We start from the raw sequence: 15485 nt of genomic DNA, 5'->3' as shown, positions 1-15485 counted from the left end.
AAGTCACTTAACTTCTCTGTGCCTCAGCTACCTCATCTGTAAAATGGGGATTAAGACTGTGAGCCCCCCGTGGGACAACCTGATCACCTTGTAACCTCCCCAGTGCTTAGAACAGTGCTTTGCACATAGTAAGTGCTTAATAAATGCCATCATTATTATTATTATTATTATTAATAGTTATAATAGTACTTGTTAAGCACTATGTGCCAGGTACTGTGCTAAAGCACTGGCATGGGTACAAGCTCTTAGAACAGTGCTTTGCACATAGTAAACACTTAAATACCATTTTAAAAAAAAGCAAATCGAGTTGGGCACAGTCCTTGTTCCACGTGGGGCTTACAGTCTCAATCCCCATTTTACAGATGAGGTAACTGAGGCCAGAGAAATGAAGTGACTTGTCCAAGGTCACGCAGCAGCAGACAAGTGGCAGAGTGGGATTAGACCTGACCTCCCCAGGCCCGTGCTCCATCTGCTATCCATGCTGCTTCTCTAAAGGATCCGTCTTTTGGTCCTGCATCATCATCATCAATCGTATTTATTGAGCGCTTACTATGTGCAGAGCACTGTACTAAGCACTTGGGAAGTACAAATTGGCAACATCTAGAGACAGTCCCTACCCAACAGTGGGCTCACAGTCTAAAAGGGGGAGACAGAGAACAAAACCAAACATACTAACAAAATAAAATAAATAGGATAGATATGTGCAAGTAAAATAAATAAATAAATAGAGTAATAAATACGTACAAACATATATACATATACAGGTGCTGTGGGGAAGGGAAGGAAGTAAAATGGGGGGGATGGAGAGGGGGACGAGGGGGAGAGGAAGGAAGGGGCTCATCTCGGCCGTCAGCTGCAGCCCTGATATTCCAAGCGTCTGAGTGGCCTTCAATCAATCAATCAATCGTATTTATTGAGCGCTTACCGTGTGCAGAGCACTGTACTAAGCGCTTGGGAAGTACAAATTGGCAACATATAGAGACAGTCCCTACCCAACAGTGGGCTCACAGTCTAAAAAGGGGAGACAGAGAACAAAACCAAACATACTAACAAAATAAATAGAATAGATACGTACAAGTAAAATAGAGTAATAAATATGTACAAACATATATACATCATCATCATCATCAATCGTATTTATTGAGCGCTTACTATGTGCAGAACACTGTACTATGCATATGCCAATTTGTACTTCCCAAGCGCTTAGTACAGTGCTCTGCACATAGTAAGCGCTCAATAAATACGATTGATGATGATGATGATATACAGGTGCTGTGGGGAAGGGAAGGAGGTAAGATGGGGGGGATGGAGAGGAGGACGAGGGGAAGAGGAAGGAAGGGGCTCAGTCTGGGAAGGCCTCCTGGAGGAGGTGAGCTCTCAGTAGGGCCAATCAAGGGTGATTGGTGTAGATTTTCATATCGCGCATCATATTGCCAGCATGTTCAATATCCAAGTGCACAGAGATCCCTCCCCTGCCCGATCCCTGGGCGTTCTCCCCTCCCGACTCGATGCCCTTGGCCTCTGTTCTTCTCCCCCAGGGCCTCGCCTCGGTTCGACGAGCCCGGCCTCCACCGGTGGAGCCGACGGTGGGACTCGAGCTGCTGAAAGGGGAGCCGTGCGACCCTCCATCCGCTGCTGCCGTGACCATGTTGAGTGTCAAGCCGGGGCCGCGCTTCACCGTCCCCGACTGGCAGACGAGCAACATCCTGCTGTCCAGCAACGCGGAGCGCCAGCGGGATGCCGCCTATCAGATCCGCCAGGAAGCCCGGACTCTCCGAAATGAGGCCAACAACCAGGTGAGGAAGGAGAAGGTGGGGAGAAGGCAGAAGGTGCTGGCTGAAAGCTGGCCAGAAAAGTAGGTGTGCATGTGAACCCACCGTTGGGTAGGGACCGTCTCTATATGTTGCCAACTTGTACTTCCCAAGCGCTTAGTCCAGTGCTCTGCACACAGTAAGCGCTCAATAAATACGATTGATGATGTGAATGTGTACTTCTTCACATCTATTTTTTAATGGTATTTAAGTGCTTGCTGTGTGCCAGGAGCTGTACAAAGCACTGGGCAGCATACAAGCTAATCAAGCGACACACAGTCCACATGGGGCTCACAGCCTTAATCCCCATTTTATAGATGAGGTAGCTGAGGCACAGAAAAGTGAAGGGACTTGCCCACGGTCACATAGCAGACAAGTGACGGAGCCGGGATTAGAATCAGTCAATCAGTCAATCGTATTTATTGAGCGCTTACTGTGTGCAGAGCACTGGACTAAGCGCTTGGGAAGTACAAGTTGGCAACATATAGAGGCAGTCCCTACCCAACGGTGGGCTCACAGTCTAAAAGGGGGATATAGAGAACAAAACCAAACATACTGACAAAATAAAATAAATAGAATAGATATGTACAAGTAAAATAAATAAATAGAGTAATAAATATGTACAAACATATATACATATATGCAGGTGCTGTGGGGAAGGGAAGGAGGTAAGATGAGGGGACGGAGAGGGGGTTGAGGGGGAGAGGAAGGAGGGGGCTCAGTCTGGGAAGGCCTCCTGGAGGAGGTGAGCTCTCAGTAGGGCCTTGAAGGGAAGAACCTTCCCTTCATCTAGGACCTTGAAGGGCCTTGAAGGCCTAGAACCCAGGTCCTTCTGACTCCAGGCCCAGGCTCTTTCATTCATTCATTCATTCATTCGTATTTATTGAGCGCTTACTGTGTGCAGAGCACTGGACTAAGCGCTTGGGAAGTACAAGTTGGCAACGTATAGAGACGGTCCCTACCCAACAGCAGGCTCACAGTCTAGAAGACAACAAAACAGAACATATTAACAAAATAAAATAAATAGAATAAATATGTCCAAATAACCACTAGGCCGTACGGGGGTGATGGGGCCGGGGGCAAAACGGGAAGGATGCGCGAGGGGATGAATCTGTGGGAGGGAAGAAAGTGAATGGAGGTCTGAATTTGGTGGGGGGTGGGGGGAGGGAGGGTGGCGTAGTTGTGGGATCTGTATGGATGGTTTTGTGCCATGTTTCCATTCTAGAAAAAGGTGGGTCTGCAGCCGCATTTCTCAGTAAAGTCGTAACCCAGACAAACCAGCTCCCTTCCTCAGCCCCCAGCAGAGAGAGTGACACCCCCAGACAGAGCTTGCCTGGCAAGCCGCATAAGTGGGTGGCAGAACGGGCTTGGAACCCTCTCCAGCCCCAACCCGGCGGGGGAGAGTCACCCCACTTCCAACCCCACAGCATTTACCTATAAATTATAGATATTAGAAGTTATTTCCTTACAGTAATGTCTGTCTCCCCCCGCTAGACTGTAAACTCGCTGGGGGCCGGGAATGCATCTCCCAACTCTCCTATGTCATCCTCTCCCAAGCGCTTAATATAGTACGCCGCACACAATAAGGGCTCGGGAAATGCCATTGATGATGATGATGATTAATGCTCTCAATTGGGTGGCTCTGCCTGGTCCAGACCAAATGGGATGAACATGACAACCGGACCCGCCTGGAGGAGCGGATCGACGGCGTCAAACGGTGGAAAGAGGCTCTGGACAAGTGCTTGGCGGAGATTGATGCTGAGATTGATGCTCTGAGCAAGGTATAAGCCTTGGGGGATGTGTGGGGAGTGTGTGTGTATGTGTCTACCCTGACAAATACTCAGTACTCCGTACAGATTTATTACTCTATTTATTTTACTTGTACATATTTACAATTCCATTTTGTTAATGATGTGCACATAGCTGTAATTCTACTTATTCTGATGGTCTTGACCCCTGTCTAAATGTTTTGTTCTGTTGTCTGTCTCCCCCTTCTAGACTGTGAGCCCGTTGTTGGGTAGGGACCGTCTCTATATGTTGCCGACTTGTAATAATAATAATAATAGTGGTATTTGTTAAGTGCTTACTACGTGCCAAGCACTGGGGTAGATACTAGGTAATCAGGTTGTCCCACGTGGGGCTCACAGTCTTAATTCCCATTTTACAGCTGAGGGAACTGAGGCACAGAGAAGTTAAGTGACTTGCCCAAGGTCAAACAGCAGACAAGTGGTGGAGCCGGGATTAAAACCCATGACCTCTCACTCCCAAGCCCGTGCTCTTGCCACTGAGCCACGCTGCTTCTCAAGCGCTTGTACTTCCCAAGTGCTTAGTACAGTGCTCTGCACACAGTAAGTGCTCAGTAAATACGATTGAATGAGTGAATGAATCTTCCCAGTCCTTCAGCCGTCTCAGCCCATCCTCAGTACTTGTGTGTATTTGCATATTCTATCCAACACTCAATTTTATTATGTTTCCACCGTTTATGAATACATCTGGGTTTATGTCCTCCATAGAGGGTGAGTTCCTTGTGAGCAGAATACTGTCTTGTGCATCTGTTCTATTTCCTGGGCGCTCAGAACAGTGCACTGCACTCAAAGTTGACGGGGGAGGGAGGCTATGAAGCTTCTCTTGCTACCCAAGGCCCTATATTTATTTTATTTATTTATTTTACTTGTACATATCTATTCTATTTATTTTATTCTGTTAATATGTTTTGTTTTATTCTCTGTCTCCCCCTTCTAGACTGTGAGCCCACTGTTGGGTAGGGACCGTCTCTGTGTGTTGCCAACTTTGCTTCCCAAGCGCTTAGTACAGTGCTCTGCACACAGTAAGCGCTCAATAAATACGATTAATTGATTGAGTGGACCTGGATGCAGAGGGCCAGTGATGAACTGACTTTTCTCCAACTTCCTCTTCTTAGAAAGCTCTGGAGCTGGGAATGAGGACAGGGCAATGGAAGAAAGCTTTCGTATTTTTGGTCTTTTTGGTATTTAAGTGCTTACTTTGTGCTAGGAACTGTATTAAGTGTTGGGGTAGATACAAGCTAATCAGGTTGGACGTAGTCCGTGTCCCCACATGGGGCTCACAATCTTAATCCCCATTTTACAGATGAGGCAACTGAGGCACAGAGAAACGAAGTGACTGGCCCACAGCAGCCAAGAGGCGGAGCCGGGATTAGAATCCAGGTCCTTCTGACTCTCGGGCCCGTGCGCTATCCACTATTCATTCATCCATTCATTCAGTCGTATTTATTGAGTGCTTACTGTGTGCAGAGCACTGTACTAAGCGCTTGGGAAGTCCAAGTTGGCAACATATAGAGACGGTCCCCACCCAACAGCAGGCTCACGGTCTAGAAGGGGGAGACAGACAACGAAACAAAACATATTAACAAAATAAAATAAGCGGAATAGTAGCATAGTATAGAATAATAGAATAGAATAGTAGAATAAATAGAGCCGTGCTGCTTCTCAGAAAGTGACTTTGGGCATCCCTATTGATCACTCTCGGTCTCCTCTTCTCTCCCACAGATGAAGGAGGCGGCAGAAGGGGCCCTGCAGGCCAAAGGCCTGCCCCTGGACGTGGCCATCGAGTGCCTGACGCTGCGGGAGAGCCGGAGGGACATTGATGTAGTCAAGGACTCTGTGGAGGACGAGCTGCGCAAGGAGGTGGAATTGATCGGCAGGGTTAAGCAGACCTTGCAAGGCAGGATTGACGAGGCTTTCGAGCAGCTGTGGTGAGCACGTGCTCGTGTGGGTGTGTATGTGTTGTTGGGGGGACCGTGAGTTTGCTCACGGTCTCTGGATCTCTCCTTGGGGTCCCCTGTCTTCCCTCCGCAACCAGCCGTCTGCAGGAGGCCCGGCAGCAACTCAACTTGGACCACCGAAATAAGATGGAGGCCCTAGAGATCGATCGTGTTTGCCATTCACTTAACGTCAACTCCCCCAATATCTCGCTGAAGGTCAACCCCACCCGGGTGCCCACGGGGTAAGGGACGGCCCTCCGACGGCAAAGACCTTCTCAGTTGTTCTCCCCAGAGGTGGCTAGGATGCAGCCACACGTATGACTGTGTATGTGTGCGTGTACACCCACACGCTCCCCTCCCCTTCTTGCCGCGATCCAGATCGACAACGCCACAGCAGTGGGACGAATTCAGTCAGTACAACAAGGACCGGGCGGAAGCCGAGATAAAAGCGTCGGCGGAACTGCGAGAGGCCATCGCCCTGACCATCGCTGGGGTGACCGTCCCCTGCTCCACTCAAGCTGGACCCTGTCATGGGGGGTTGGGGGAGGAGAGACAGAGGGAGGGAGGCAGCCCCTTGGAGACTCCTGCCAAGCTGGGCACATACATGCTGACATGGCTATGCCTTGGCACATTCAATGGGTACATTCATTCATTCATTCATTCGTATTTGTTGAGCACTTACTGTGTGCACAGCACTGCACTAAGCACTTGGGCAGTACAGGTCGGCAACATCTAGAGACGGTCCCTACCCAACCACGGGCTCACGGTCTAGAAAGGGGAGACAGACGACAAACTGTGTGGAGACGTGTCAAGTTGTCAGAACAAGTAGAAATAAAGCTAGACGCACATCATCAAGTGCTTTGCACATAGTAAGCGCTTAATAAATACCATTATTATTATTATTATTACTAAAATAAAGAGCATTCCAAGCCAGATGGAGGATGTCAGTCAGACAATCGTATTTCTTGAGCACTTACTGTGTGCAAAGAGCATTCCAAGCCAGATGGAGGATGTCAATCGTATTTATTGAGCACTTACTGTGTGCAAAGAGCATTCCAAGCCAGATGGAGGATGTCAGTCAGACAGTCGTATTTATTGGGCACTTACTGTGTGCAAAGAGCATTCCAAGCCAGATGGAGGATGTCAGTCAGACAATCGTATTTATTGAGCACTTACTGGGTGCAAAGAGCATTCCAAGCCAGATGGAGGATGTCAGTCAGACAATCGTATTTATTGAGCACTTACTGGGTGCAAAGAGCATTCCAAGCCAGATGGAGGATGTCAGTCAGACAATCGTATTTATTGAGCACTTACTGCGTGCAAAGGGCATTCCAAGCCAGATGGAGGATGTCAGTCAGACAATCGTATTTATTGAGCACTTACTGTGTGCAAAGAGCATTCCAAGCCAGATGGAGAATGTCAGTCAGACAATTGTATTTATTGAGCGCTTACTGTGTGCAAAGAGCATTCCAAGCCAGATGGAGGATGTCAGTCAGACAATCGTATTTATTGAGCACTTACTGTGTGCAAAGGGCATTCCAAGCCAGATGGAGGATGTCAGTCAGACAATCATATTTATTGAGCACTTCCTGTGTGCAAAGCACTATACTAAGCGCTTGGGAGAGGACAATACAACAATAAACAGACACACTCCCTGTCCACAATGAGCTTACAATCTAGAAGCGAAGCAGCGTGGCTCAGTGGAAAGAGCCCGGGCTTTGGAGTCAGAGGTCATGGGTTCAAATCCCGGCTCCGCCACTTGTCAGCTGGGTGAGTTTGGGTATGTTATGTGTGAATATGTGTCCCAACTCACGCCCCCCGGTCCCCCAAGCATTACTGACTAGAAGCATGGTCCCCTAACCAGCCCCTCCCTGAATCAATCCCCCATCTCCCCTCCCCAACCCAGACCAATAACGAGTTGGAGGCCCAGCGTGTGATGGCTGAATTTGCCTTCCGGAAGAGAATGCGGGAGATGGAGAAAGCCTACGACGAACTCAAATGGCAGGAGAAGAACGTGAGCCGTTCCCCGAAACCCGCCGCGCTCCTCCTCCCCATCCACCTGGGTTCCCCATGAGGATCCTCTGGGATGCTCCAGGTTGGGTCGCTGCTCCAGCCCCCCAGGGACGCCGCCTCTCTGGGTGGAAAAAGAAAGCTGGGGGAAGGAAGAGATGCGACAGGGGTTGTCAGGTTTTTGCCGGACATCTTGAGAGCGAATGTATGCAGAGTTGTGCACGATAAGCGGCTCGTCCTCAGACTGAGGGAAATGCCCCCTGATCTAATTCTTCGCAGGAGACAGGGTGGAACTGGGGTACGGGGAGGGTCTCTAGGGAGACCACCTTTCCCCCCAACAACCAGCCCTGACCGTGTCCGGCCCCCAGATCCTGGAAGAGATCGCGAGCATGGAGGAAGACATCCGCAGACTGGAGGAGGATCTGCGCAGGAAGGTGGACAACCTGAAGCTGGCACACACAAGGCTGGAGACGCGTACCTACCGGCCCAACGTGGATCTCTGCCGGGATCAGGTTCCGTGCTCTGGGAATCGGTCGATGGGATCTAGGGAGCGCTTACCATGTGCAGAGCACTGAACTAAACACTACGCAGCTTGGCTCAATGGAAAGAGCACGCGCTTTGGAGTCAGAGGTCATGGGTTCATGTCAGCTGTGTGACTTTGGACAAGTCCCTTAACTTCTCTGCGCCTCAGTTACCTCATCTGTAAAATGGGGATTAAGTCTGTGAGCCCCCCCCTGCCCGGAACAACCTTATCACCTTATAACCTCCCCAGCGCTTAGAACAGCGCTTTGCCCATAGTAAGCGCTTAATAAATAAATGCCATCATTATTATTACGGTGCAGTTGGCAGCCACCATCCTTGCCCTCTAGCTGGAGGGACGGACATTAGAATAAATTGCAGGTGCGGGAGGAAGTTCCTCGGAGGGAATAGATAGGGAAATTCTTCTATTTAGTTTATTTTGTTAGTATGTTTGGTTTTGTTCTCTGTCTCCCCCTTTTAGACTGTGAGCCCACTGTTGGGTAGGGACTGTCTCTATATGTTGCCAACTTGTACTTCCCAAGCGCTTAGTACAGTGCTCGGCACACACTAAGCGCTCAATAAATTTGATTGATTGATCTATTTATTTAATTTTGTTAGTATGTTTGGTTTTGTTCTCTGTCTCCCCCTTTTAGACTGTGAGCCCACTGTTGGGTAGGGACTGTCTCTATATGTTGCCAATTTGTACTTCCCAAGCGCTTAGTACAGTGCTCTGCACATAGTAAGCGCTCAATAAATACGATTGATGATGATGATGATGATAGTGTACTCTCCCAAGCGCTTAGAGAAGCAGCGTGGCTCGGTGGAAAGAGCCCGGGCTTTGGAGTCAGAGGTCAAGCGTTCAAATCCTGGCTCCGCCAACTGTCAGCTGGGTGACTTTGGGCAAGTCACTTCACTTCTCTGCGCCTCAGTTCCCTCATCTGCAAAATGGGGATTAAGACTGTGAATGTGGGACAACCTGATCACCTTGTATCCCCCCAACGCTTAGAACGGTGCTTTGCACATAGTAAGCACTTAACAAATACCATCATTATCTGTCTCCCCCTTCTAGCCTGTGAGCCCACTGTTGGGTAGGGACCGCCTCTGTATGTTGCCAACTTGGACTTCCCAAGCGCTTAGTACAGTGCTCTGCACACAGTAAGCGCTCAATAAATATGATTGATTGATTGATATTATTAGTCCAGTGCTCTGCACACCGTAAGTGCTCACTAAATACGATTGAATGAACTGAATGAAGGAAGCTGGAGCAAAGGGGGGTCTGCCTATCTCTGATTCCCTCTGCCTTGGGGTCTGCCTTTCCCCCGTCTCCTACCCAAACTGGCACCTCTCTCTCCCTCCCTCCCTCTGCCCCGTCTCCGCGGTCTCTAGGTGCAGTACGGCCTGACTGATGAGGTTCACCAGCTGGAGGGCACCATCGCTGGGCTGAAGCAGAAGCTGGCACAGTCAAAGTGGGTTTCACTCTAGGGCTGGGCAGGGATTCCCTGGGCCACAACCCCAGCCTTTGACCCTCGGCTCCAACCCGTCCCCTGGGGCTCTCCTGGGATTCCCAACTGGACGGGCTCTCCTGGGATTCCCAACTGGACGGGCTCTCCTGGGATTCCCAACTGGACGGGCTCTCCTGGGATTCCCAACTGGACGGGCTCTCCTGGGATTCCCAACTGGACGGGCTCTCCTGGGATTCCCAACTGGACGGGCTCTCCTGGGATTCCCAACTGGACAGGCTCTCCTGGGATTCCCAACTGGACGGGCTCCCCCTGGTTGGTCCCCATCACCAGCTGACCCTCTCTCCCCTCAGTATCCTGGTAGAGTTAGAGGCAGAACTGGGAGCCCCTTCCTTCCTCTCCCCCTCGTCCCCCTCTCCATCCCCCCCATCTTACCTCCTTCCCTTCCCCACAGCACCTGTATATATCAATCAATCGTATTTATTGAGCGCTTACTCTGTGCAGAGCACCGTACTAAGCGCTTGGGAAGTACACATTGGCAACACATAGAGACAGTCCCTACCCAACAGTGGGCTCACAGTCTAAAAGTCTATATATGCTTGTACATATTTATTACTCTATTTACCTTGTACATATCCTATTTATTTTGTTAGTATGTTTGGTCTTGTTCTCTGTCTCCCCCTTTCAGACTGTGAGCCCACTGTTGGGTAGGGACTGTCTCTAGATGTAGCCAATTTGTACTTCCCAATACATATTTATTACTCTATTTACCTTGTACATATCCTATTTATTTTGTTAGTATGTTTGGTCTTGTTCTCTGTCTCTCCCTTTCAGACTGCGAGCCCACCGTTGGGTAGGGACCGTCTCTATATGTTGCCAATTTGTACTTCCCAAGCGCTTAGTACAGTGCTCTGCACATAGTCAGCGCTCAATAAATACGATTGATGATGGGAGAAGGGTGCATCAGGGTGGGGACCACATGGGAGAGGGTCAGGGGAGGTGCTGGAGTTACGGGGGGTCAACCCGGTTTCCCCGACCCCCACTGTGCCCTCGCCCGACAGGGATGCCCTGGATGCCCTGCACAAACACCTGGCCCGAGTGCAGGCCGACGTTACGTGCAAGGCCAACTCGCTGCAGCTGGACAACAAGTGCATGGACACCCGCCGCAAGCTGACCGTGCCGGCCGAGAAGTACGTGCCCGAGATGGACGCTTTCAACCGAACCACCAACCGCACTCTACCCACCGTTAGGAGCTACCAGCTGGAGCTGGCTTAACCTAGAAGAAAGAGGGACTGTGGAGGACTTGTCCCCGAGACAGAGAAATTGGGGGTGGTGGTGGGGGCCTGAGTCCACATTTGTCCGGCCCCCAGATCAAATAAAATGGTGCTATTGCCTTAGGTTTGGCATTGGCGGCTCTTGCTGAAACCTAAGGTTGGGGCAGAGTCAGAGTTGGGGGGTGGAGGGAGAGAGCGAGCTCTTCACTAAGCCACTTGTAATAATAATAATAATAATGGCATTTATTAAGGGCTTACTATGTGCAAAGCACGCTTAGTACAGTGCTCTGCACATAGTAAGCGCTCAATAAATACGATTGATGTTCTAAGTGCTGAAGCACTGTTCTAAGCGCTACATAGAGCAACGTACATGCATACATGCATGCATACATGCCATTGTATTTCTCAAGTGCTTACTGTGTGCAGAGCACTGGACTAAGCACTGAGGTAGATACAAGGTCATCAGGTTGTCCCACGTGGGGCTCCTAGTCTTACTCTCCATTTTACAGATCAATCAATCGTATTTACTGAGCGCTTACTGTGTGCAGAGCACTGGACTAAGCGCTTGGGAAGTACAAGTTGGCAACATATAGAGACAGTCCCTACCCAACAGTGGGCTCACAGTCTAAAAGGGGGAGACAGAGAACAAAACCAAACATACTAACAAAATAAAATCAATCAATCAATCGTATTTATTGAGCGCTTACTGTGTGCAGAGCACTGGACTAAGCGCTTGGGAAGTACAAGTTGGCAACATATACAGTCCCTACCCAACAGTGGGCTCACAGTCTAAAAGGGGGAGACAGAGAAAAAAACCAAACATACTAACAAAACAAAATCAATCAATCAATCGTATTTATTCAGCGCTTACTGTGTGCAGAGCACTGGACTCAGCATTTGGGAAGTACAAGTTGGCAACATATACAGTCCCTACCCAACAGCGGGCTCACAGTCTAGAAGGGGGAGACAGAGAACAAAACAAAACATATTAACAAAATAAAATAAATAGAATAAATATGTACAAATAAGATAGAGTAATAAATACATACAAACATATATACATATATACAGGTGCTGTGGGGAGGGGAAGGAGGTAAACTTGGGGGGATGGAGAGGGGGCTCAGTCTGGGAAGGCCTCCTAATATCCTTATCATTATTATCCTAATATTGATAATAATGATGGCATTTCCTGAGCGCTTGCTATGTGCAAAGCACCATTAAGCGTTGGTGAGGTTACCAGGTGATCAGGTTGTCTCGGGGGGGGCTCACAGTCTTCATCCCCATTTTACAGATGAGGTCACTGAGGCACAGAGAAGTGAAGTGACTTGCCCAAAGTCACATAGCTGACGACTGGTGGAGGGGGATTTGAACCCATGACCTATTATTATTATTCTAATAATACCCCTTTTTCCCTCTCCTCCTCCCCATCCCCTTGTACATATTTACTATTCTATTTATTTTAAGGATGTGCATCCAGCTTTACTTCTATTTATTCTGATGACTTGACACCTGTCCACATGTTTTGTTTTTTTGTCTGTCTCCCCCCTCTAGACTGTGAGCCCGTTGTTGGGTAGGGACCGTCTCTAGATGTTGCCGATTTGTACTTTCCCAAGCGCTTAGTACACTGCTCTGCATACAGTAAGCGCTCAATAAATACAAAAGTGGAAGTGCTCTTTCCACTGAGCCACGCTGCTTCAATATGCTGCCTCAATTACACCTGATCACGTTGTGACCTCTCCAGCGCTTAGAACAGTGCTTTGCACATAATAAGCGCTTAATAAACGTCATCATGATTATTATGTATGTACGTTGCCGTGGTTCATTCATTCATTCAATCGTATTTATTGAGCGCTTACTGTGCGCAGAGCACTGTACTAAGCGCTTGGGAAGTACAAGTTGGCAACAGATAGAGACGGTCCCTACCCAACAGTGGGCTCACAGTCTAGAAGGGGGAGACAGAACAAAACAAAATGTGTGGACGGGTGTCAAGTTGTACAGTTATGGTCGTATTGTACTCTCATTCATTCATTCAATCGTATTTATTGAGCGCTTACTGTGTGCAGAGCACTGTACTAAGCGCTTGGGAAGTACAAGTTGGCAACATCTAGAGACGGTCGCTACCCAACAGCGAGCTCACAGTCTTAGAAGGGGGAGACAGACAACAAAACAAAATGTGTGGACGGGTGTCAAGTTGTACAGTTATGGTTGTACTGTACTCTCATTCATTCATTCATTCATTCAATCGTATTTACTGAGCGCTTACTGTGTGCAGAGCACTGTACTAGGCGCTTGGGAAGTCCAAGTTGGCAACATCTAGAGACAGTCCCTACCCAACAGCAGGCTCACAGTCTAGAAGGGGGAGACAGACAACAAAACAAAACGTGTGGACAGGGTGTCAAGTTGTGCGGTTATGGTTGTGCTGCACTCTCCCAAGTGCTTAGGACAATGAGCGCTCAATAAATATGACTGAATGGATGAAAACGCGAGGCTTAATCTGCTCTCTTTTCCGCCGCTCTAACGGGAGAACTTCTGGGACAAGCTCGTTTGGATGGGAAATGAGAGTGGTCAATTCTCGAATAAGGGGTCAATCTAACCTAAAAAACATTATCATCATCATCATCAATCGTATTTATTGAGCGCTTACTGTGTGCAGAGCACTGTACTAAGCGCTTGGGAAGTACAAGTTGGCAACATATAGAGACGGTCCCTACCCAACAGTGGGCTCACTTCACGTTTAGATCCTTAAGATGGGGTCTGAATTCAAATCTCCGTCATCCTTAGTGCCCATCTAGGTTTTGGCCATAATATACCGTGAGGTCGTGGGACGTGGGCTGAAAATGGGCGAGGGTCGGGGGCAGAGTTGTTGCCAAGAGCGGTTTTGAAATCCGGTAGTTGAAGCTTGAAATATACAGTTTTTCTCCTAATTTTAATGCTCACCGAGAAGTACTACTCGGGACACCTCTACCGTGAGAATTTCAAAATCAGTAAATCAGTGGTATTTATTAAATGCTTACTGTGTGCAGGGCAATGTACTAAGCGTGTGGGATAGTGCGGTATGACTGAATTGGTAGTTGCTTTCTCTGCCCACCATGAGATGGTAATATATCAATCAATCGTATTTATTGAGCGCATACTGTGTGCAGAGCACTGTACTAAGCGCTTGGGAAGTTCAAGTTGGCAACATATAGAGACAGTCAATCAATCAATCAATCAATCGTATTTATTGAGCGCTTACTGTGTGCAGAGCACTGGACTAAGCTCTTGGGAAGTACAAGTTGGCAACACATAGAGACAGTCCCTACCCAACAGTGGGCTCACAGTCTAAAAGGGGGAGACAGAGAACAAAACCAAACATATTAACAAAATAAAATAAATAGAATAGATATGTACAAGTAAAATAAATAGAGTAATAAGTATGTACAAACATATATACATATATACAGGTGTTGTGGGGAAGGGAAGGAGGTATAGTACATAAATGTACTATAATACTATATTTAATATTTATATTAAAGTATATTATAGTAAAGTGTAGTATAGTATAAGTATAGTATAGTATATTATATATACTTTATATATTATATTATTATATTATAGTACTGTGTGCTCTGCACACAGTAAGCGCTCAATAAATACCATTGATTGATAAAGTATATTAAGTATATTTAATACTATATTAAATTGAGAAGCAGTGTGGCTCATTGGAAAGAGCACGGGCTTTGGAGTCAGAAGTCATGGGTTCGAATCCCGGCTCCTCCACACGTCTGCTGTGTGACCTTGGGCAAGTCACTTCACTTCTCTGAGCCTCAGTTCCCTCATCTGTAAAACGGGGATTAAGACTGTGAGCCCCATGTGGGACAACTTGATCACCTTGTATCCCCCTCCCCAGCGCTCTGCACATAGTAAGCGCTTAACAAATGCCATCATTATTTATTATTTATTTATGGGCTTTGTGTGTGATATGTTTGGTTTTGTTGTCTGTCTCCCCCTTCTAGACTGTGAGCCCGCTGTTGGGTAGGGACCGTCTCTAGATGTTGCCGACTTGGACTTCCCAAGCGCTTAGTCCAGTGCTCTGCACACAGTAAGCGCTCAATAAATACGATTGATTGATTGATTGATTGAAAGCACGGGTTTCTCTCCCGCCAGGTGGGGGCCGCGCGCTGGATGCTCACCTCCCTCCTCCAGGAGGCCTTCCCAGACTGAGCCCCTTCCTTCCTCACCCCCTCGTCCCCCTCTCCATCCCCCCCATCTTACCTCCTTCCCTTCCCCACAGCACCTGTATATATGTATAGACGTTTGTGCATATTGATTACTCTATTTATTTTACTTGTACATATCTATTCTATTTATTTTATTTTGTCAGTATGTTTGGTTTTGTTCCCTGTCTCCCCCTTCTAGACTGTGAGCCCGCTGTTGGGTAGGGACCGTCTCTAGATGTTGCCAGCTTGGACTTCCCAAGCGCTTAGTACAGTGCTCTGCACACAGTAAGTGCTCAATAAATACGATTGATTCCCCACTGCACCTGAATATATGCATATATGTTTGTACATATTTATTACTCCATTTATTTATTTATTTATTTTACTTGTAAATATCTATTCTATTTTATTTAGCTAGTATGTTTGGTTTTGTTCTCTGTCTCCCTCTTATAGACTGTGAGCCCACTGTT

General features: G+C 47.8%; 1 protein-coding gene across 1 annotated transcript; it reads left to right on the top strand.

Moving 5' to 3' along the window:
- Positions 1-1542: 1542 nt before the first annotated feature.
- Positions 1543-10939, top strand: TEKT2 (tektin 2). The gene is made up of 9 exons (XM_038758334.1): positions 1543-1796; positions 3467-3592; positions 5339-5544; positions 5652-5795; positions 5932-6046; positions 7460-7567; positions 7932-8075; positions 9469-9548; positions 10604-10939. Exons 1-9 carry the CDS (start codon positions 1647-1649, stop codon positions 10815-10817), a joined length of 1287 nt encoding a protein of 428 aa, XP_038614262.1. The 5' UTR covers positions 1543-1646; the 3' UTR covers positions 10818-10939.
- The last annotated feature ends 4546 nt before the right edge of the window (positions 10940-15485 follow it).

Source organism: Tachyglossus aculeatus, chromosome 16 (genome assembly GCF_015852505.1).
Source record: "Tachyglossus aculeatus isolate mTacAcu1 chromosome 16, mTacAcu1.pri, whole genome shotgun sequence".
Lineage (NCBI taxonomy): Eukaryota > Metazoa > Chordata > Mammalia > Monotremata > Tachyglossidae > Tachyglossus > Tachyglossus aculeatus.
This window is presented reverse-complemented; position numbering and strand designations above follow the sequence as displayed.